We start from the raw sequence: 23,772 nt of genomic DNA, 5'->3' as shown, positions 1-23,772 counted from the left end.
GTCCCTCCTGTCAGTCAAATGTTCCTCGCATCCAATTGGTTCCTCCCTCCGATATTATCATTCCATCTTCTGGTGGTCGGCTCTGTGGGGCTTTTCCGCTGTCTCCTTCCGCCAGTGGAAATAGACCCCCAGCAAATCGGTGCTCCTACCGTTCCGTGTTTTTCTTTCCGCAGACGCGACACGGGGACATTTTGTACAGTTTTTCACCGAATCGCATCGACATCAACAACGTCGAAAACTGCCTCGCACGGTTTGAGCTGAAACTGGACACCGCTGATGTTTCAGCGTCCTCCCGTGGGCTGCGCTGCGGAGGGATACCACACTGGAACCCGACAATGTGGAGGCTGTTAAAATGTCTTCTCGGGGAATGAGACGCGAGCTTTTTCTCTAACGATCCGAGGACCCGAGTAACATCAGAGTAATGGTTCGTGTCGGAGACGTGATTTCAGTTTTGTGACGAAGACGGCAGCGAGGTGAGGCGGCGGAGGAGTGATTCGTTTCGCCTTTCGTCATCCATATCAAACCCGCGGCAGTGAGTCCGGACCACGGGGGGAAGGAAGGACCCTCTCCATAACTTTGTGTTTTTTCCTCGCTCCACTCCAGTCGTTGATTTCTCCCTGTTGGATGCCACATCACTGAATCCAGGTAAATGGATCAACACACACTCGTGCATGCGGAACAGAAGTTGCGTGTCTCGTTGTTACCGGAGTAATAATCAAGTTTTACGCGCATCGTTAAGTTGCGCTGAGTGGGAGCCTCCGCCGGGAAGAGCGGGGTCTCAGGGTTTGTCTCCCCCTCGGCCTGAGCGAGGTTTTTTTTGCGGTGTTATTACTCCGTATTAGCCGCCGGTACGTGCGGGTAAAGACTTCTTTGTTCACTTGAAGTGGCTATAACGTTACAGCACGTTAGCATGTTACCAGACTGAGTTAGCTCCCCTCGGGGTTTAGCTGTCTGAAGCACCAGTAGCTCCCCCACAAACAAATGTTAGCATCGAGACGTTAACGTAACAGTTGAAAAAAAACGCATTAGACGCGTTTTTAGCTAAAATTGCACACGGCCACACGTTTACGTTACATATTCTACTGCTTTACCAATGTAGCTTCGGACACTCGGATTAAGTGTAAACAACCAAATGGAGCAATGCTAATAAAACCCGTGTTAAAAGTGTAACTCAGAAGTGTTATTTTTTCACGCACATTCGCCAACAACAAACAAACACGGTGCAAGAATGCGACCAAAGCTACATTCTGTCCACCCTGCATGGTTTTATATACAAGTAGTCCAACTTTTTAAAGACATTTCTGATGTTTTGTGAGGTTTTCTTGTGTTTTTGACTCCTCAGCTTTAACTTGGGCAGCCCCAGTCTTTGTGTTCATCGGTGCCTCGGTCTCCTGCTCGACGTGAGCGCAGGCAACAGGTTTTTTTAGTTAAAGTTCGTAAACGTGAAACCGTGTAACCCATCGATGGGCTATGAAAACACGGTCTCTCGATATCACACCGTCCCCTGTCTTGACATCAGGTGTGACATTTTGTTTGGCCGTTCATGCTTCTAAAGTTTTCTCCAAATGGGCTAGGCCCAAGGTGGGGGTGCTCCAGACAAGCCACTTCCATTTGTTAGGAGGGGCTAAAACACTTATCCCCCATTTTGACCTCAGCTCACTGACACAGAAACTACTAGATGATGTAGAGTCCACACATTTTGGCTTGATCTCAGATCATAAATTCCCCTTTGAGATCAATAAAGTAGCCAGCTAGCTAGCTATCTAACACATTATTCAGTAAATGGGTCATTACTGTGTGCATCTGTCTTTGAGCAACTGTGGTACCATTGTACCCCTGTTCACACTGCTTCTCCATTAGTCTTGATCTAGTTGCAGTGTCAAGTTTTCATGTTGTCATACATGAGGGTCAACGATACAAAGAAAAGTTTTGGACAAGAAGGACAGATCAGCCTCAGTCACGTGTGAATATAAAGAAAGTTAAAAGAGAGGAGAGATTTTACATAAAGTACATTTAAGTAAAGCAAAAGAGCTCAAAATTAAAATCCAATCCAATACTATGTGCATTATATACCATTTACTCTATATATTAGAGGATGCAAGTGTAAAACCAAATGGTCAAGTGTATACTGTACAAGTACTTTATTCAATAAAATCAGGTACAGTTATTTAGTTTGGAGTTATCAGCTTTACATTTTTTTAAAAAAAATCTTATTTTTCCATGTTGTCTTTCTCATGTTTTTCACTGGATTATAAACAGAGGGTTTGGAGATTAAACTGTTTAAATCCCTTAAGCTATAATATATTTATTGTACTATTTGTTCTTTTGCAAACTATTTGCAAAACAGATCAATGACAAACTAGATTGGCACTCAGTGGAGTGCACACCCCTGCCAAGGCCCAACAATCTCCTTATCAGAACACATTTAAATTCACTGCACCAAAATATAACGGCTTCTTTCCTGACCCAATGCCGCATCCTTCCACCAAGTTTTTCCACCAAGAAATTCTGACAATAACCATTTTTTACGGACAGAGAAAAGGAACATGTAAACAGTTTTTAGGGCAACCTGCAGAGGTACACACACTCTGCATCATTATTTAAAGTGGCAACCATCCAAAATAATGACAACACACTCCAGTGGCAACAAGTAAACCTTTAACAACACTAGCTGAACCACCTGTAAACATATATTTGCTTGATGAAAACACAAGCTAGGGTCTGAAAAATTTAACTTCGAATTTAATCAACACCTTTAACCACCTTTTAATAGAAGTGCTTGTCTATTGCTAAGTGTTTCTGCTGGTTTGTCCAACTCATGTAGAAATAATATATTTAGATATTTTACACACACGGCCTGCATTTACTTGATGCAGATCCACTTGTGAACTTGACAGTGAATTGCCTTTTCGAGACTCCAACAAGTTGTCTTATGACTGTGAGTTATTCAAAAGAGCTGTCAGAGCAGGGTGGTTTATGAGGGAGAAGAAGCAGCCAAAGCACAGTGTGGCCTGTGGATGAACCACTGTCACCCATGTTAGATATTGGCTTTCAGACAAACTCTCACTTTGTCTCAGGCAAGGATGGGCTACTTTTATGACATAGTTATAAGTGATTAATTACTGTTAAAAATGTGTCATTGAAAGTTTACATGTGCCTGCATAACCCTCCCTTAAAAGCGGTTTGAGTGAGGTTGTAGTTTATGTGCCTGAATTAATTGAGTCTCATCCACTTGAATCACCATCTACTGTTTAGAGATTGAATGATCAATATTATATTGGCATTGTAAGTGTCGATTTTGCCTAGGAGTATATGTATCACTATATTAAATGGTCATAAAGCATTTCTTACAATTTAGGTATTGCTTTTATAATTTTGATCATTACTCCTATTCATTAAGATATTTGACTTACTAAGCCTCCAAAACCCATATTTTAAATCTACTACCACAAACATGGGAGGTTTTTACCTTGAATCAGTTCTGCTTCATCATTTGGGCCTTTACAGTTTGACTGTTCATTTTAGTCTTTATTTTTATCTCTAGTGAAACTTTTTCAATGAAATCTTTTCAAACCAGACTTATTTTAAATTGATCTCTGATTGCCTATGTGGACGTTGTTTCAAAGCTCTGTCTGACAGTGTGGTTTGTCCTTATGTAAAATCTCAGCGGGTTAACTGGTGAATACAATGTTGTGAACAGGAATCACAAACAACAATTAAAATAACACGTTGTTTATAAAATGAAAATTTTCAGTTTTAACACTGTGTAATTGTTAAGTTATAACATTTCTTGAAAACCGTTGAGTGGAGTCAACAATAGGTCTATCTCCAGCTCCATGTATTGGGTAGTCAGACTATATCACCCTCCTTTACTTTAGATTAGACACTGAACTACACCAATAGTCATAGCTATTACATTGTCACATAATCTTAATCAAGGTATCAAAAGATCCTGATACTTGATTTTGCAGACATCTAACTTTTCTGTACCTTTGCTGGTGATAATATTCAACATCTTACAAATGGGAAAATATACTCATATTCTCCTTACCTCTGCTTATAGTCACTTGCTGAGACTGAAAGGGCCAAGTGAACAGCAGCAGAGCATGGCTGCAGTGGAAACCGACAAGGAGCTCAACGACTTGCTGGATTTTAGCGCGGTAAGATCCCTCTGAAGATTCAGTATGCATCTTATACAGTTCATTATGCTACCAGAACTACAAATGACTTGATTTGTTGTCAAGCAGGTTTAAATGTGCATGAACATCGAGGCATCCCTGAATGGGTCAGCCAGTCAGGGACTGAAGCGCGTACATCCACCACTTTTTTTACGAGACTTCCAATGCTGGAATACGTATACTGCTTTAGCCCATTGTAGCAGTTGGCTAAATAGGATACTGGATATTATACGATAGGGGTCAACTCATTAAACTCTTAGATGAACTCCCACTGTTTTTTTTAACCATTTCATTCCTCTCATTTTAGATGTTTGCGCCTCCAGCCTTAAACGGCAAGAACCGGCCGACTACTCTCGCCAGCAGTCAGTTTGGAGGTTCAGGTAAGACCAATACATTTATTCCTGCTGTCCATGTGGGTCCTATAGTTTAATGCCTTGTCTACATTACTGCAGATATGTTATTTTAAAATATATTGTTCCACAAAATATCACCAACACAAAAATGACTGCAAACGCTAGCATTCTGGGCCAGTATGTAGCGATCAAGTCCATGTCAAAGGCAATCAAATACCAGAGAAGAATGCTGTCGTCCAAGTAATTCTGCAAGGCAGATAAACAGAGATCTGCTCTTTGGAAGGTGTTTGTCAAATTGTAATAAATTGCATTTGGACAAGATGCCCAAATGCAATTTTTAATTTGCATTTAATTTTAATTTTGCAAAATATCCACATTAGTGTGGGCAGGGCTTAAAGGTTCAGTGTGTAAAATGTAGTAACATCTAGTGGTGAAGTTTCAGGTTGCAGCTGAATACCCCCTCACCTCACCCTCCCCTTCCTAACATGAAAGAGAACCGGGGGCAGCCTTCAGTCGTCATAAAAAATCAAAAGGTGTTTAGTTTGTCCAGTCTGGGCTACTATAAAAAACATGGCGGCCTCGTAGAGACGACCCGTTCACGATGTAAATATAAAGTATTTAAATATAAAGGACCCATTCTAGGGTAAAGAAAACAACAATTCGTACCATTTAGATTGTAACACATTAGTGAAAACATCACTATTTTATATTCAATTTCTGCCACTAGATCCCTTTAAACCTAAATCTTACACACTGGACCTTTTAAGTATCTGTTTTTTAATCGTTTTTGTTTTGCCGGCTTTCTTTCTTTCTTGGTTTTTCTAGATTTCTTCGTCTGTGCAATGTTAATAGAATAAATGCTTTTCCTTTAGTGATCTAGTCAAAAGAAAATTGTTGCAAAGAAAATACAAGCTATTTGTCTTTTCTCTCACCCATAGCTAGAAATGGGGGCCTTTTTTTTTTTTAAAGCCCCTTGTGATTATAATATTATTCATATAATAATAAAACTACAGACAATATAAAAGGCTGTAATAGAAAAGATTTGATTATTGATCACAGATTATTGGAAAGAAACTCAGGAGAAATGGTACGCTTAATTTATGTAATTTAGACCAAGTGTCATCTCCTCTTTACCTCCCCACCCTCCCCTTGCACGTGTCCCTTCCCTCACCTTCTCAGCTGTTGCCATTCAGTCAGCTAAAGACAAAGGCAGAAGTGGTGGGGGTTGATGGGAACAGCTCAATTAATCTCCTCTCTTTGAACCTCTCTGTGAAAAAGTTTTTTCTCTCATCCTACTCCCACCCTACTTCTACTCTTCATATAACAAATTTTCACCCAGTGTATTATTATCCATCCTCATTAAAAACATTGCCATCCCAGCACTTACCTCAAGTTTTAAGAAATACATTTAGATACTATTAATAAACATCCCTTTTTTTTTTTTTTTGGTATTGCTGACATATACACAATGTGTTAACTTTTAAACATTTCTGGGTCTGTTTCTACAATTACACAGCCACTTGCACTACGCAAACCTTCCACTGTCACCTTTGTATCTATAGATGTGCAGTAGCTCTTTTCCTGACTGGCCATATTATGAAACAGAATATTGAATTAAAATGAAAGACAAGGCAAGCATTGACAGGGTGGGGGAATGGGGCTCTATTTCTTTTCATTTGAGAGCCACTTGCACGTTCTTTTGTCAAGCCAAGGTGCATGCTTTTAAAAGAGACTCAGATGTTCAATCCAGCGGCCCTTCATGGCATTGTCCCTTTGCCTTAACATTTTCTCCGACCAAAATCTACCCTTGGAGCATCAAGCAGCCTCTCTTCCTATCTGTGAAATATCTGTCGTTTGCTTCTTCATGAAGAACAGCTTCCTGTATCAGCATGAAAATATGTGTTTTTACCAAAGGAAAATAAATGTTACTACATTCAGAAATATGGACAGCTGTCCTGCATCATACATACACACATCTGATTGTAGAGAAAGAGATAATGATGCAGCAATCGTATGAAAAGTTTTTCATACGATCGTACATATTCATACATTTATTTGAACTCAATCTGTATTCCTGCTTTTTGTGGAGCAGCTGCGACATGTTTTCCATTCAGACTTGGTTGCCATTTTTTTTTTTTTACCTCAGAATGGGTAAGGTTTTGGTTATGTGGAGGTTTACCATGTGTGGCTGTGGGGATCCTCCCTGCCAGCGCTTCCAGTGATGATAATATCTCCGCTCTGGTCTTAATGTGCCTGTTCAATCCCTTTACCAGTCAGTTAAAGTCATTTTCAGCTCACTTTCATTTTTTGGTCACTGGAAACCGAGAGTCCTAAAATATATTTTTAAACTTTGGTATGGGCAGACGTAGGAGGGGGGTAGTTTCAAATTTGCATGAAATGTTCCATTTTTCAAACAGATGTGAACTAAACACCCAGAACTCAAGAGTGTTAAAGTTACAATAGATTTGGAGTTTAAAAAGGGAGCTCCTGACAAATGTGTGCATTTGTAATTTAACACATAGTAAGTACAACGGCTCTAAGCTGTTTTAGTGGGTTAGGGCACAGTGGGTTGTGTTTGAGAAGTCTCCAGTGACTCACGGGTTACAGCAGCCTGGCCTGTGTTATTGTACATTGTTCAGTATTTCATTTACAGTGTTCACTCTCCTGAGAGTTGATCTGACATCATGCTTTGTGTCTGTGTGAGTCACTTTGCCAAGGGAAGGAAGAAGGTGTGTAGACAAAACGGTACACTCAGTTATAGGTGCCTGGGGCAGTGTTCCTGTGAAAAAAAGACATGTCTGCAAGTTTGGTCAATGTATGTTTCAAGAGGTTTTGCTCATAAAGCCTATGACTCAGACTGGCTGTCTGTTTCCAGTTTTTCTTCCTGTGTAATTATAGACCATCCATGCTTAAAGGGGCGTTGCATGCTGGGAGGAGAAGTGCATTGGGGTTCACCAGAGAATTTGTCTGATGTTACTCACCCTTTTCTTCGTTTTTCTTTTTCCAGTCCTGGTAGTCTGTCTGAGCGCTGCACTACTCATGTTTTTCCTCAAGGTTTTGAAAATGATCACGGCGCTAATAAAACTTGTTTGTTCTGGCAAAGTCATTTTGTCACTCAAGTCGAAATGTGAATTACATTCATACCTCTGTGGTCCCATGTCTAATTTATATGTGATAATAATTTGCACTGTGATCTGTTATAACTCTTTTATTACTCCAAGTCTCTGCCCAGCACGGTGGAACAGGCCAAGGGACAAAAACCCAAACCATAATGGGTTTTCACATATTATACACACATTATACTTAGTTTCGATTTAACTATACTCTGTGATGCCTTCAAAAAGTTGCAAGCAGCACTGATGGCATATAAACCTGCATTATAATATTATAGTGTTTGTAAATATTACAATGTGATATTACAGGCAAAACAGATTTGAGTTTAGAGGGAGTTTATGATTAGAGACCATCTCCCTACTCTCACTGTTTATCTTTTTGTGATTACCTTAATTAAGTTAAGTTATCAGTATTATTTGCAGCAATTTTGAAAACCTGCTGAAATATCCCTTCAGTTCTGTTCCTCTACTTGTCATCAGATCAGCTCATTAAGTGAGTTAATTTACATCTATTTAAAATTCTTTAACACCTTATATTTCACGTGTCTACTCTTCCATGTACCATTAACATTTATCTCACAACACCATTCCTCCAGGTGTGAATTTTCATTAGTTCTCAGATTATTTTCCTCACAGCCAGTCATGCATTACGCCTTCTACCTCTCACCTGGCTGGAGAAAGGTTTTCTTATAGAAGATGGCTGTGGAGACAGTAAGCGCTGCACTTATCCTGCTATTTGTGGAATGGATGGTGACAGTTTACCTTTCTTGGCTTACAAGCAAAGAGGAGAAAATATCACATGTTGATGTCTTTCTAATTAGCAGGACGGTTCTGTTAGGCTGCATGGATACATGGTAAAAACCTAGGTGTGTAATGTAGACTTAAAAATCGTAGTCCTACTGTCTGTAAACATACATTTATTTAGTGTGTCGATACTGATGCTAGCTGGCCGCTTTACATTCAGAATATAAATACATAGGATTAACTTAGACTCCTTAAATATGCAGTATATAATTCTGTGCGGTTAGTTAACATGTTGAAAATCTTACTTCTAATACACAAAAGCATCAGGAACAGGAAATATTGATTAGGAGCCTTTTCTTGTCTGAAACTCAGATACTCATGAGTTCCAGCAGAAACAAATGGTTCATGCGTTTTCTTTATTGTATTTGATTGACAGGGAGAGTGACAGTCAGCCATAGACATGGGACAAGACATTGCCTCCTTCATCTCTTATTCTGCTGGTGTCGTGCGTATAGATCACAGTTGTCACGGCAATCTAGCAGCTCTCACTGCTGTGGACCCATCACTCTGTTCTACTGCTGATCCTGTCATGATTCGATCCCGCCTCTACCCCATCCCCCTCCCCTCTCCGCTTTTTAATTAGACAACAAAACAAAAATATGAATATTCATAGAGCCAAGCTTCATTAATATGCACAATTATGCAAATCAGTACGCAATTAAGCTTCAGCTTTCCCCTAGAGATGGTGTGTAGCAGTATGAGAGGAGATGGAGAGGAAGGGGACGGGCAGAAATTTCTGCTTCACCAATCTTTAAAAATCATTTTAAACACGCTGGCCTCCGTGGAAGCTGCAGTGCTCTGGCCAGGGACAACTTGTGTGTCGGCCATGTAAGATTGAGACTTAGCGTCTGCGTTAAGACGAAGGTGTCGGCCAAATGTGAGAGAATAGATGGCTGATGAATGACTGTTGCCATGGAAAATGTGAAGGAGTGGAGTGGGAGAATGAAGAATGTCGAGGATGATTCGGGAAGCTTCATACTGGGTGTTAATTATTCAAACTTCCCACAGCTCATATCCATGTTATGTGACTGTCACTGTGCTGTCTCTGTGTGAGCTGTGAAGTGAGGCTCTTCAGTGAAGGTTACTCTGAGCGACCTGAAAAACCTGTATCAACGCAGGTCATCGTTCTCCGAATTTGAACTTAGTTTTCCAAAGCAAAGCTCGAACACCTTTGAGGAATGTGTCGGAGGTTAATGGGCCTAATCTCTGTCTTCCAGGTATAGATGAGAGGAGTGGGTCCAGTCACTGGGGACCAGGACAACAGAACAGTCCGTCTTTCAACCAGGGACGGGTACGATTCATCCTCATTTACTAAACTGAAACTTTGTCTAACACATTGTATACTATGAGATGATCAAGTGCGAACCCTGCATTTTACCTTTAATAAAGCACCAGTTTGTGCACACTGGGAACATTTTACACATGATCTCTGAACAACAGCATAAACATATTCACAGTGAACGATAAAATGATGTCACCTTACACATTACACCTTTCAGAAGGAGTTATGAACCACCTCTGCCACAATAATGAGTTTCTCATTTGTATATCTCATAGATCATTGGTTTGTATTTCAGTGGGTATGTCCACTTGTTCAGCTCAGAGAGCCTCAATTTTCCAGTCTAGATTATTTCTGATACTTTATCAAACAGGTTTTCAGTTATTGGAACAGCCCAAGTTTAGTTTACCATCAAATGACAGGTTTACATCAATAGACAGCTTAAAGTACCAGATATTCTGAGCTCAACCCATGTTCTGGCAAGGCTACACCAAACCTGGTTTTTGCCCGGAAGGAAAAGAGTAATGAGTAAGTTTTGCACTGTGATGGTGCATCTACTGGACTGATGCACTTGGATTTAGTTTTTTCATTTGTACACTTCATAAAAATGAAATGCAACCACCTACATGTATGTTTTCATTGATATAATGAAGTATTTCCTACATGTTGAGAATTCATTTTGGTAATCACCCGAGGACATCTGAGAATCAGCTTTAAGACATAATGCTCGCAAGCTAATTTAGGATTAGGAAAATAATTAGCTAAATTTCTATTGAAATCTTTGTACAGATTTTATGACATTACATCACACAATTAAAGAAGATTAAGTGATGTGCACTCACAGATGTAATGTATTTAAAAGAAACTCTTTTTGTTAATGTAATTTGTGTATTTCTATGGTAATCAAGTATTAATACTACACAAACCCTGTATCTGCTTAAGAATCCCATATTCACCTTTAATGCCAGATCAGACTAGTGTCCGACCTGTTTTAAGTGTTCACATCAAAACTGGACAATGTTTACTAACCAATTCACAGTTTGTTTCATTACATAATTTAATTGGCTTTATTTGATTTAATTCATCTATATTTATATCCCTAAAGCCTCTGCTGTCTCTCCCTCAGGCTTATGGAGAAGAAGGTCTTTACAGTGAACAGCAGGGTATGGCCTCTGCCCCCATATTTGGACCTGGGATTGTTGGTAAGAAGGTTTAAGTAGAACTAAGCTGTTTAAGCACAGAAACCACAACTTTCACATCTTTTTATAAACAGGGACATTCACGGTTCTGTGTTTCTAATAAAAGGACGTAACAACTGAAGAACATGAAATACACATATATATTTCAATGGACAGTGTGACTGAGCTAAAGCAATGAGTTGTTTGTTTGAGAGAGCTGCCTTTCACAGGTTAGACGATAATGTACCCCTTCAGAGCAAAGCATTTTTATGGTTTGGTGGCAATGGATGAAGGGAGCAGGGTAATCAGGGAGGATGTGGAGGAGGGGTTTGTTTGTGTGTTCCAGTTTGTGTGTTCAGTGTGGGCAGGGGGGGTGTAAAGGGCACCCATGCACAAACAAGGCTCTCCCCCGGGACTGTGGCTATAGCTCTCCTCTGTTTAACTGTCAGGGGAGGGGACAGAGGTTGGGCACAATTGCCCCTGAACCATTTATAATGGTCCAATTTGTTGTTGTTTTTTATTTCACAGCCATAAATACTACACATCATCATGTATACTCACACAGCAGATGGAGGCACTGAAATAGAGGAATAGGGAATTGCCAGATTGTGATTTAATATTGACATAAAAGCCTACTTCTCACGTTCATGACCTGATTTTTATATTTCTACCTCCTAACAGGGAAGGCTGAGCGAGGGCCGTACTCGTCATTTGCAGCACAGGTAAATTTGTCCGAATTGCTGTATTAGTATCAGATTTTCTTTCATACCTGTCCTGTTACACTGCAACAGCGTTTGTTTTCTTTGACACTGTCTTTAGCCTGGCTTTATGCCCAATGGATTACCGATGCCCAGTCCTGATCCCCTCTCCCCGTCTGGCCTGAAGTCCAACTCCCAGTTTTATTCCTCCTATGAGGGGAGCAACCCTCGCAGGAGACCCTCACAGGACCCCATTGGTAAGACGCTAAAGGACTGTCTCAAGTGGAACACAGAAGTAGAATGGCACTTAGTAGAAAGCATAGGCCCAACAGTCCCCTCATGAGACCACGGTTAAATCCACTAGATTCCTTTAAAATACAATGTGTCAAATTGTACACGCTCATATATCAGTCCCCCTAAAATGCCGGATTACTTTTCATCACGATCTATAGGTATTCTCTTTAAAATCGGTAAGAATGCCCAAAAATATTGCAATGCAATGGTGTAGAAAGTGATACAAAAATCCTGGATCTGCCCCTTAGTGCTGATCTGCCTCAAATTTAATTGGGTTCTTTCTTGTTCCACGTTCCATCCTTCCACCAAGTTTTGTGAAAATCTGTTTAGTCGTTTTTGCATAATCCTGCTGACCTTGTTTGTTTTATATCAGAAAAACTTAAATTTCCTTTATGTAAAATGATGTTGATGTGTATCATCACTTCTCCTGATGTGGTTTTAAAAAGTGTCTGAGAATTCTCACTTCTTCTTCTTAATAAGAGAAAGTAAAATCTGTTCTCGCTGAAGAAATATTTGAATCTTATTGGCATAGAATAACTATTTATTAGACATTAACGAGTAGTCCCAAAGCCAGATTACTTCAGAACCAAGGACGATATCTTCATTAGGTACCCAAACCCCCCCCAACCATATGAATCTCTTCATTGGTTGTTGTATAATTCAATCCTGCAATAAGTTTTGATGTTTGTGTAAGTATGCTTATGTGATTTGTCTCTCTACCCTCAGAATCCCAGCCAAAAAAGATCAGGAAGGTGCCCCCTGGCCTGCCCTCATCAGTGAGTACTAACCTCCAGAAAGGCTGCAGCCCTGAACTTCATTTCAGACCTTGTATTCTGTCCGTGGGAGCCCATGTTTTCATGTTTCTGTTCATTTTCACATCCCGTTTGGCATCTTAAACCTCTCCTTGGCTTGCATAGCAGTAGAATAGCTGCAATACAGGTCGTCCAGCCTTACAGCTGTGTATCTTCACCAGTGCGGCAAAGAAAAAAATGGGGGGAAAAGCCACTTGTTTAGCCAGTCACTCATCTGCAGTATGTATTTATAGTGTGTTGTATTTGTAGGCCCTTTACTTTATGGCCACGTTTCTTCTTCTCAGCCAAGTGCACTCGTCAGATCACTGGAGGGAATTTATACTGGGGTTTGATGGTTCTTACTCCACCTCATTTTTTCTCTCTCACTCTCGCTCTCTGGGCACCCTATTTCCTCCCCCCTCACCACCACCACCACGAACAACAGCCCTCCCCTTTTTTCTCTCCCTCCCCCATCCCTCTTTCCCAGCTGCCAGTAGAGTTGGCTGCCGTCCAGGACTCGACAGATGGTTCAGTAATTAGGAGTGCATCTCTCCGTTCCCTCCTCTCCTCTCCCCTCTTTTTTCCTCTCCTTTTCTCTCCATTTAATCAAATTACAGGAGACAACTTGAGTCCATTTGGATATAAGTTTTTCGGACGCATTTTGATACTTGATTTCCGTCTAGAATAGACTCGATTGAGAAGGATCGGTTGTTCAGAACATTGGTGCCTTTATAGGCATTTGAAAGTCGACTGAATCCAACAGCAGATCCCACTATATGGTCACATCTCACTGTGTTAAAAAGATAGAATTTTGTATCTGTAGACCATTCTCTGCATGTTTTTATTTAACAGGATAGTAAATAAAAGCCTCACTGAAATGGTAGACAGGACCCAATAAAATCACTGACACTGCACATTCAATACTTAAAGCTCAGTGCTCCAGTCTGCAGAAATGTTGCCGCAGTCTGTTTATTGAGTTAAGTAATAAAACTAGATAGTAACAAAAGATTTTTTTAAGATTCCTAAGAGGGAACTTATAAATTTTAGAGCTGTGTTTAATCGGGTATTTAATGAATAAACATAATTCTTTTATTTTGAAGTCTTAACTCAAACAGGTCTTGATACTATTTTCTAAGGATAAATAATTCATTATTTATCATAATTTCTCCCACCTACAAAAGCACAAGGATGCTCCTACATAACTTCCTTATGAAGTAACACAAATTCCACACATGCAATACTTGGGTTTTATAGTTTGATACACAGTTCATCTTTTTTATAGTCATGTATAATTTTTAAGAAGATTTTTAAGCACAAGGCTGAAAAGTTCTCTCTCTTTCTTTGTGTATTTTCTGTAGGTTTATGCATCAGCCTCAGGAGAGGAATTTAACAGGGACAATGCTGGTTACACATCCTCCAAGGCAGGAAACCCCTACCCACCACCTTTCTACATGCAAGGTCAGTTAAACATTATTTGCCTCCCCTTCATTGTGTTGTGTTGGGAGACAGTTTTGGTAAATAAGGATAAAGCACTGTGCAACTACATAGATTAGTTGATTAAAGCTTCCTTGTGTTACCAATATAGTTTTAATTGTTCCTTCTGGAAGTCTACATGTAGGTGTTAAAGCCAGAGTTTTAAATGGTGCATCCTAGTTAAATGAAGTTATCACAGTAATGTGACATGTCTCATCTGTGGCCTTCATTGTCTTTTCATCTGCTGTGGCTGGTTATCCCTCGCCCTTCTTGCCCCCCACTCCTTCACTTGATGCCCCCTGACAGAAGGCCTCCACCCACCCTCCGATCCATGGGGCTCTGCCGGGTCGATGGTTCAGCCGGGTTTTTCTTCCATGCTGGGCAACACCCCCCATATGAGCCAGCATGGACCCTTCACAGCCATTAACCCCCAAGACAGACTGGTGAGCCCTGCCCTCACACTCTGGACTTGTTTTCTATGTAGACATAATGAGGTTTTTGACACTTTTTGACAAATGTATCATCGAGGGCCTCTGTCTGTGGATTTCATTTCGTTTGCTGTTTTTGCTTACTAGAAACGGCAGCCACTGCCCCTCTCTCCACAAAACTACCCCCTGCATGGCAGTGAGGTGAATGGGGCTCATCCCGCTGGCTTCCACTCTGGCTCCAGCAGCTTTGGTGTTTCCAACCACACACCCCCTATTGTTGGAAGTGACTCTATTATGGGTAAACCCTTAAGTTTGTGCTCCTTTTTTTGTAAAAATGTGCTCTAAATGTTTTCATGTTATTCTGTGACATAGTTGAGTTGTTATTGAGCACAAGTTCTGAGCAAAATGCTATGTGCTCCTTCTCCATCAAGCCAATCGGGGACAAGCACCTGGAAGCTCAGGTGATGAGATCGGAAAAGCCCTGGCATCTGTAAGTAATGATAAAAACGCATATTTATAGGCAACATTCTTACACACAAAACTTTAAATTTCTTTAACTTAAAGAATATAAATTAGCACATTGTGTTTATTTGATTAATAACAAAAACTTCTGTGTCCAGATCTATCCTTCAGACCCGAACAGTAACGGCTTCCCTCCATCCCCATCTACTCCCTCTTGCTCACCTCAAGCTGTTTCAGGTGAGTCAGTACCTGCAGTCATTTTGACCTGAGGTTTAAAGGTCAGCTGGCTCTTATAGACTGCTGTTTCAATAAACTTTCCATTCTTTGATGAATGTATTGTTCTCATTCAGACTGTGAATGGTTCATAGTGACAATGTAGCTCCATCTATTGGGTGAAATGTGGAAGGAAACATGTTTAGATTCTTTATTTTTGATAGACCTTTAATTTCTCTGGTGCAAATTCCATTATGATCAGTATCAGTATTGTCAGTGAAGCATAGTAGTCAAAATAAACAGAATATATCTCACTGCTATCTTATAAACATGAGCTTGGCACAGTTAAGGACCACCCTTGATAGATCAGATTGGTCTACATAATTTAAATAACCCAGATTGTTTTTTCGCACTTGTGTCACTGAGTTCAGTCAGACCTTTTTTTATGTGCTAGCACTGAACAAACATAGAACTGAGATAAGTTTGGCAGGCGAGACTATCTGGAAATTTAGGTCATCTGATATAGTAGTATGGTAGTTGTAAGAAATGTCTCAGCGATAAAGATTTAAAGGGCACATATGCTGGTATTATATCCATGTTTTTATTGAATTTCTGGGTGTTTTATGTTCTGGAGCAATTATGAAAATTACATAGACAATGGGGTTTTTCTCTGTACATAATGCAAGTGGAACTATGAGTACACGCATCCACAGCCACACACACACACACACACACACGCGCACACGCACACACCACCCAAATATAACCTATGAGAGAGGAAGAGAAAATAAAAAGAGGGTGGGGTCGCTTCCCTATTTGTCTCTGAATTGGCTCATCACACATTAAGAAAGAATTCATTATTATAACATACATTAATCTGTGTTCTGATACCTACAAACACAGTTTAGTTCCAGTCTCACAGGGAGTGAACAGATTCTCTGATCTATTTTCTACAGTTTCCCAGGTGAGCTAAAACAGGTTTGCAACATGACTTATAGTTGAAGAACAGTGCAACAATTACATCAAGTGTGTACAATGCACTAGTGACGATAAGGTAAAGGCAATGATACAATTTGTCATAACAAGGGCCTGTAAGAAAATATACCAGTGCAGCACATGAAAAACAGATCATTTCCAAGTCTCCAGCAAAAATGTAATATCCATTAGGATAAATAGGTCAACAAAAATTAACAGCTGAGTGCAGTGAGTATTACTTCTGTTTTAAAATGTTTATATAATATAAGCTCAGCTGATACTTTTTCAGTGCTCAAATGTCTGAATGAACCTTGTGATCCTCATCTTTTTCTCCAGGCTCTGCGTCTCAGTGGGCTCGGTCCTCTGGCCAGGCCACACCTTCACCTAACTTTGACAGTGGCATTCAGACCATGGTGAGTCCGTGTTCCTCTTTTTTTTCTTTCTTGTCTGAAACATCGAACAAAATATTGTCTCAGTATGTCAAAGATATACAAACAATTCTAGAATTGTGCATCTGGTTCTTTGTTCATTGTTTTTCACCCTCCCTAGCAGAGCAAAATGGAGGACCGTCTGGAAGAAGTCATCAATGTTCTTCAGCGCCACACCAACAGCCAAGGAGTTCCAGGATTGGCTGAAATGCACAGTCTGCTGACGTCTGGGTTAGGGCTTCCTCCTGGCTTCAACACTGCAGCACTTGGATTGGCCAGTCGCCTTCCTGGACTGGTGAGAAAAGTGAATAGTAGCAAAAGAAATCTATCCACCAATAACTGAATAAATTTAACATTTGTTACAGTGGGCACAAAGTCAGAGGGGTTATCATTATTATGTTGTACTTTTGCCAATTTTACAAACTTCAACAAGGGAATTGAAAAATAGTTGTATTGTTTCCTGTAAGGTGTCCGGTCACCACGAGGACTCTGTTGGTCTGCCCTCTAGTGGAGGACTTCTGCATGGTCACCACGGCTCCACATCTGTTCCAGGCTCTCAGGCTGAAGGTTTTACTGGTGAGACTTTCTGTTGCTCTTTTCCTCTCTGATTAGTTTTCATATCAGACTGTGGGCAATCATCCCAGTTCCTATTGTTGAACTGGTAGGTAATACATGTATGGGTCTAACTGATATCTGTACCATTGTGTGTGAATTCTGTTTGCAGGCCTGACCAGCAGCCTAAATCGTTCCAGTTCTTCAGATATTAAAAGAGAAGGCAAGGAGGACGATGACAACTGCTCCCTTACTGACAAGTCAGATGATGAGAAAAAAGACATGAAATCCCGACTTCATACAAGGTGTCGCTAAACCTACAATTCTTTTCAGGAACATATTGATCAATGCATAACATATGCCATACTGTATGATGCTGCAGTAGGTTAGTATAATTTTTTATGAGAACAGTCTTTAAACCTTTCAACATGTCTTGCTTCCTACCTAATTCATTTCTCATGTATTTCAACATTAGACCTAAGGATACCAGTCTATGTGCTTGTTATTTTGCATGTTTATAGAGACTGATCGTTATACATATATTATTGTAATATTTTTTACCCTTTATCATCACATGAAGATGAGCAAGACTTCAAACAGTCATGTTAGTCATATTAACCTATTAACAGTCCTTGTAAAATCAACACCAGTTTTATTCAAATTAAGTCACAACAACTGTAAACTTAGATGTAATTTCAAGTTTTACTCTAACACCATTTCAGTAGTTTTACTTTGATTTTAAAGATTTATACTGAACCAGTCAGGTTCCTATTTTCTACCTAAAATACTTACATATGTCATCCTTGTTCTTGTCACCCAGTACTCAGTGGTTGGATTGGAGTCGTCTTTTACTCTAACAAGTGGAAACAAAATGCACCAATCCATTAAGTTCAACTACAGATGAGACAGTTACATGGCCAATGATCAACCCCTCATGAAATGGGAACTAAGCTTGACAGTATTAAAGTGATAATCGCAAACAGTGCTGCAGCTGGAAATTACATAATTTTATCCATAAATATTTTTATTTTTCTGGCAGTTACAGCTTAACTGCTGCACTTCATTGTTGTTCATATTCTTCTTGTTTGGTCAAGAAAAGCCATATTTCTAAAACAAAACTGTAATGTGATCCACCCTTTTTTTAGAGTTTTTAACAATATGCTCACATTTGTAGCAAATTTGATTGCTCAACGAATTCATCAAACGAATGGAAGTAATTGTCAGTGAATTGTACCCAACTGTTGCTTGCTACCCTTCTCATCTGCCATTGGTTTTTCACTAGTCTGGATGATGATGAGGATGATGAGGATGACGAAGATCTGCCAGTGGAGGTTAAGGTTGAGCGGGAGAAAGTGCGGAGGATGGCAAACAACACCCGCGAGCGGCTACGTGTGCGGGACATCAACGAGGCTTTTAAGGAGCTGGGCCGCATGTGTCAGCTCCACCTGAGCTATGAGAAACAGCAGACCAAATTGATCGTACTGCAACAGGCCGTTAACGTTATAGTCAACCTGGAGCAGCAAGTTCGAGGTCAGTGGGTGTCCAGGGAGGAAGGAGGGAAAGCATCTCTTTAAAAATCTAAAACTTCCACACAGCTTCACTTCTCAGCTCATGACATAACGTTATGTTGGACGTTTAAAATCTTTTTGAATAACGTGTGTCAGTTAACTTCACTTTACACGTGGTGGTTAATAAATACAGCTTTCTCAGATGTAGAGAATTTATGCATTACACTTTTTCCACTTGATCCTAAAAACGATCAAACCGAACCATGGAGAGAAAAAGAAATGAAGCTGCGTGACTGTTTTTGAAACATGCCCATTCTCCAGCTCATCTTCTGAGGTTGTTGTCCTCTGGTTACACACACAGAACGGCTGTTTGTTCTGATGTGTTGGCCTGTCTCACAGCTGCCTGTCTGTCTCCACTTTGAAAATGTTTACACATCTGTCTGCTTCTCCCTTTGACTGGATTAACATCTATTCATTTATTCATTTTTCTGAATATACTGCTGCCTCATTATGCTTTAAACGATTAAGTCATTTTCATTTCGGATTTTTTTTTTTCTTTCTAACCTTTGACCCATAGTGAGTGTTAGTGCATGAAAGCAGGGTTGTCTGTCGTTACGTGTATCAACCCATCTTCAGCTATGTTGCTGTGTCTGTGCTTCAACAACCCTTTACATTCATTCATTTACTCCCCTTTCCCCCTGTCATTTATCGTTTTTACAGATGGCAACAGTGATTCTCTTCTCCTCACATTCAGATAAATGCATCTCTTACTGCTGATGTATTTAACACGGTGCCTTCTGTCTCTCCCCTCGGCTTTATCTCTGTGTTTCTCTCTATGTACTGTACTTGGCAGAGGGTGTTGCTTCCTTGCTCTCCCTTTCTCTCATATCTTCATTTTGCTGGACAGTCACCACATCCCCTCCACTTCCATCCTGGACCCCAATGACGAAACTGAAAATAAATTCCGTGTAAAAGTCGAAAGATTCATTAGACCCGGTCGCTCTAGTCAACTGTAGTATCTTGATCGCCAGTTCATCTGTTCTTCGCTTAAAATCATTTATTGTTGAACTCGCTCATGTCAATTTATTTTTTATAAAGGAATAATATTTATTATGAATTTATTCCATGCGTTTGTTCCCTCTTCTGCAACACTGCAAAGACTCCACTGGGATTTCCCTCAGCAATCTCACTCATCTTGTCTCATCTAGACCAAGGGCTTAAAGTCAGCCTCATACTTACACAGACACAAAAAGATAAAACTATTTCTAAATACTAGAACAATTCTGACGACGATAAACAATAAAACACTGTCTTATACTTGAGGTTTAAACTAGTATAACTAAAGTTTTAGCCAAGGTTCAGCCAGGGTTGTGATTTGGGTTTGTTAACCAGCCCCTCCAACCCCCCCTCCTCCGTTCTCCTAGCAGCTGCAGCATTGTCTCTGTGACTGATGAAAACCTCACTGCCGAGGAGAAGGAGCAGAGGGAGCGAGAGCGCCGCCACGCCAACAACACTAGGGAGAGGGTGCGTGTTCGCGACATTAACGGAGCCTTCAGAGACCTGGGCAGGATGGTTCAGGTCCACCAGCAGACCGACAAGGCCCAGACAAAGCTCATCATCCTGCAGCAGGCTGTCCAGGTCATCATAGGCCTTGAGAAGCAGGTGCGAGGTAGGTCGGTAAACACAGGACAGTCCCATCCACCTGGACAACCAACCGCCTCTCATCATCACTGGATGGAAGGTGCTAGTCACACACTTTGAAAAATGAGTAATAGGAGAAAGGGAGACTTTTGGAGGAATTATCTCCCTTCTGCCAAATCCCTGTATTTCTCATCCTTCTTTTCATTTTCCTGTCTTGCTTTTTACCCATTAGGTTTCCCTCTGTCTACTTTGGCACTTTTGTATGTCCGAAGCTCGGCTTTCTTTTCAGCACTAAGCGATCAGTTCAAGTTTCCTCAATTGTGATTTTAATCAGTATATTTTTCCTTTTTTTTATCAAAAAGAACGCAATTTGAATCCAAAGGCTGCCTGCCTCAAGAGGAGAGAGGAGGAGAAAGTGTCCGGTGTGGACCCCCAGATGCAGCTTGGTGGGGGTCACCCTGGATTGGGTGGAGATGGACACAACCCTGTTAGCCATATGTAATTCTCAGGTCAGTCTTCAGAATCTCAACAGTGGGATTGGTCACATTTGTGAGATACTACAATGAACAAAATATATTTTTGTTGTGTTTTTTGTGAGAATGTTATTAATTTCTTTCTCCTTTTTTTTCCAGTTCCTGTTGATTATACAGCCCTTAGAACACGTGGCCTTAATCCATCATTGTCATGCATCTCGGTATGTTAAGCAACTTTTGGAAAGTGTGTGACACACACACACATACACACACACCACAAATACTGACAACGCAGGTGGCCACATCCCTGATGAAGAAGCACACTCATCCATTTTACTACAAGGACTCTGGTTTGGAGACTGTGGAAATTGGACATGATACAGGACTTTCTTGTGATGTTTTGTAAAACATTTTGAAAAATGCATTACATGTTGGGAGCAAAACTTGTTTGGATCAAATAAAACTTTTGGATCAACTGCTCATGTGAGCAGAGTTAGGATTTTCATCGTTGGATAATTATTGGCATTCCCATCTGAAAAGAAGGTCTTACATTCTATAGAAGCAAAGACGGACATCTGAGTTTATGTTATGTCTGAACAAATACCTGTTTAAAGACACAGGCCATAGTGTTTGTTGAAGATTTAAAAAAACAGTCACCATTGCTATCCTCTAATGTAATGACTGAATAACTGAGGCAGGTTTGGAGACACAGAGGGAGGATCGAGTGGCCAATCACAGAGCTGACTCTTCTTTTTGATATGCTGGTAATCCTGGCTGTATTTTTTTTTTTTATTTGATGCTTTGCTAAAAAAGTTCCACAGTCAGCTACTTAAACATGTGGTCGAAATTTTTTCTTTTCAACCGTGTATCCCTGATTCCTATCTCTTTATGTCCTGTACATGCGTTATTGTCACTGCCATGTAAGTGGAATGGAGAGAGAGACCCACCACTGGCACAAGCAAAGACTCTTTACAAAATGAATCCACACGCATGTTTAATTAGATGTGGACATCCCAACCTTCCCTCTGTGAGGCTGCTGTTGGACTCGAGCACACAAGCGTCATCCTCAAATCTTAAACCTTCATCAAGTCAGTCACTCAGTCTCCGCCGTGTGCTCATCATAAAGCCTCTGACTCACATCAGCCTGCCCACAACAAATCATGTAAAGACACTGTTACAACGTGTTCAACATGCATCATGTAAGTCTCAGAGCAGTTTCAGAGTATTGAAGGGGTCATGAGTGTTACTGCTAACTTTGCCATTGACTGACTTGTTCTTGTTGTTGCTCCTTGTTGAGCATTTAGGGATTTGTTTATTTCTTTCCCTTTCGAACAATTGCAAATCATGTTGTAAGGATCTTCCTATTTTAGAACTGATTCGACGTTTCCCTTCTCTTCTGTTTTATTTTTTACTTTGTAATATAGATGTATGAGTTTTGTTTTTATCATTTGGAATATTCTTTCCTTTTTTTGTTTACATTGATTAAATGTAAGATGACTCTCAGTTTAGATTCCAGGAACAAAGTGAGGTGTTTTATTTTTTCGTGCCAGGTGCTTAGAAATGTTAGAAATGACAAAATGATCTGGCTGTACCATCACATGTTGTGATATTGCTCTTTTTTTTTTAAGAAAGAAAATGCATTTGAACACAAACCCGTCAGGCCAGTTGTAAGTGAATTGTTCTGGTGTTTGCAACAGTTTTTCTTTGAATGACACAACAATTCTTTTCTTCTGCATACACCCCTGTCTTCTCCCTGACGTGCAACTCTGTGATGAGCTTGTTGCCTGGTTTGAGAAAGGGGCAGAAGGGGTTGGTCAATCTGCAACATAATTCAGTGTTTCATTATGATATGAAGCATAAAATGAATCAAAAAGGGTGGCCTTAGTCATTTCCCTGACTTTGGGAGTTTTGATAATGGTTACTCACCAGTGCCTGAATACTTCTCTGCTTCATGGTGGATAATGTTGCATTTAAGGATTTATAAGTTGTACCTTTTCTATAATACAGATGTATAAAAACATATATACTTCAGTAACATCTGACAGTGTCTCTGAACATCTAAATGAAGAATTACACTCATCGATGCTCACTGCTTGAGTGTCCGTCATTAGATGTAAGATGAGTAATAACCTGGTCTTCGACCTGACACTGAAAAAACTTAAAACTTCTCATGTATTATGTACTAGTTCTGTTAAATATAATTTTGGTCTTGACTGGCATGTGCATTGATATGTATGTACAGCTGTATGATGTGTCCTTATCTGCTTAATCATTATCGTAAGCCGATACTGATATGTGACAGTATTTGTTTTACCTCTACCTGTCAGTTCTTTGCAAATCTTGCCCCATGGACTAGCCCCAAACATTATTTTCTTTGTCAGTTACCCTACCCATTCTGCAGGAAAAATGTGGTGTTGTTGTGATATGGGAAATCGCTACTGAAGACCTGTGCATTTATTTCTTAACATGACAGATATGTTTGTCTACAGTATCCAAGTTTCAAGACACACACCTGATATTCTTTGTTGACAAACCCTTTTCTGTCCTGCACAGCAGGTGACCTGCAACATATCTCTGTCTTCACTCATGTTTGGGGACAACATCTATGTAGGCTATGTCCTCAAAGTGCCTCCAGTTTCCTATTTTTTATATATAAAGTAGATACCGAGGACTGTTGTGTCTAATGTAGCAATAAATGTGCCATTTTTCATAACAAAGCGCATTTTTTCCAGTGACTTTTTCAATAAATCAAATAACACTTGATTTGATTTTCCTTTTCCGGTAATGCAAGTGAACCAGGATCGAGTTCATGCATCTAATATTTTATTTGAGTTTATCCAATAAAGACTCTTAGAACTAAATTGTTCACTAGAGGGCATGCATGAGCAGCACTGTGTAAAACACTGCACAGTCTAATGCACATTGCAGCTT

General features: G+C 40.1%; 1 protein-coding gene and 1 long non-coding RNA gene across 6 annotated transcripts; one reads left to right on the top strand and one right to left on the bottom strand.

The window, feature by feature from the left end:
- The first annotated feature begins 93 nt into the window (after positions 1-93).
- tcf3a (transcription factor 3a) lies at positions 94-23,602 on the top strand. Of its 5 annotated transcripts, none has more exons than XM_034613417.1 (20): positions 94-645; positions 4,064-4,160; positions 4,486-4,558; positions 9,666-9,739; positions 10,854-10,929; positions 11,587-11,627; positions 11,725-11,860; positions 12,624-12,673; positions 14,047-14,146; positions 14,468-14,604; positions 14,737-14,887; positions 15,021-15,079; positions 15,210-15,288; positions 16,576-16,652; positions 16,792-16,962; positions 17,135-17,243; positions 17,392-17,524; positions 20,155-20,396; positions 20,731-20,877; positions 21,001-23,602. In XM_034613417.1, the coding sequence occupies exons 2-19, from the start codon at positions 4,107-4,109 to the stop codon at positions 20,868-20,870; spliced, it is 1,902 nt and encodes a 633-aa protein (XP_034469308.1). In that variant the 5' UTR covers positions 94-645; positions 4,064-4,106; the 3' UTR covers positions 20,871-20,877; positions 21,001-23,602. The 5 variants fall into 5 exon arrangements, with proteins under 5 accessions (XP_034469308.1, XP_034469305.1, XP_034469307.1 ...); XM_034613414.1 differs by having other exon boundaries at positions 20,155-20,468; XM_034613416.1 differs by having other exon boundaries at positions 20,152-20,396.
- Positions 17,657-18,041, bottom strand: LOC117778125. The gene is made up of 2 exons (XR_004616740.1): positions 17,893-18,041; positions 17,657-17,838 (listed from the first exon to the last, which is right to left on the bottom strand). It is a non-coding gene; the product is annotated as an uncharacterized LOC117778125 (long non-coding RNA).
- Positions 23,603-23,772: the final 170 nt, after the last annotated feature.

This window comes from Hippoglossus hippoglossus, chromosome 17 (assembly GCF_009819705.1).
Source record: "Hippoglossus hippoglossus isolate fHipHip1 chromosome 17, fHipHip1.pri, whole genome shotgun sequence".
Taxonomy (NCBI): Eukaryota; Metazoa; Chordata; class Actinopteri; order Pleuronectiformes; family Pleuronectidae; genus Hippoglossus; species Hippoglossus hippoglossus.
The sequence above is the reverse complement of the archived record's forward strand: the minus strand, read 5'-3'. Positions and strand labels throughout refer to the sequence as shown.

What these genes read in the sequence shown, in the direction of transcription:
- tcf3a (XM_034613413.1), top strand. Translation starts at nt 4,107, where the DNA reads ATGGCTGCAGTGGAAACCGACAAGGAGCTCAACGACTTGCTGGATTTT. An exon ending in TCGGAAAAGCCCTGGCATCT is followed by an intron (nt 15,080 to 15,209) that starts GTAAGTAATGAT and finishes TTCTGTGTCCAG; the next exon opens with ATCTATCCTTCAGACCCGAA. An exon ending in CCAGTCGCCTTCCTGGACTG is followed by an intron (nt 16,963 to 17,134) that starts GTGAGAAAAGTG and finishes GTTTCCTGTAAG; the next exon opens with GTGTCCGGTCACCACGAGGA.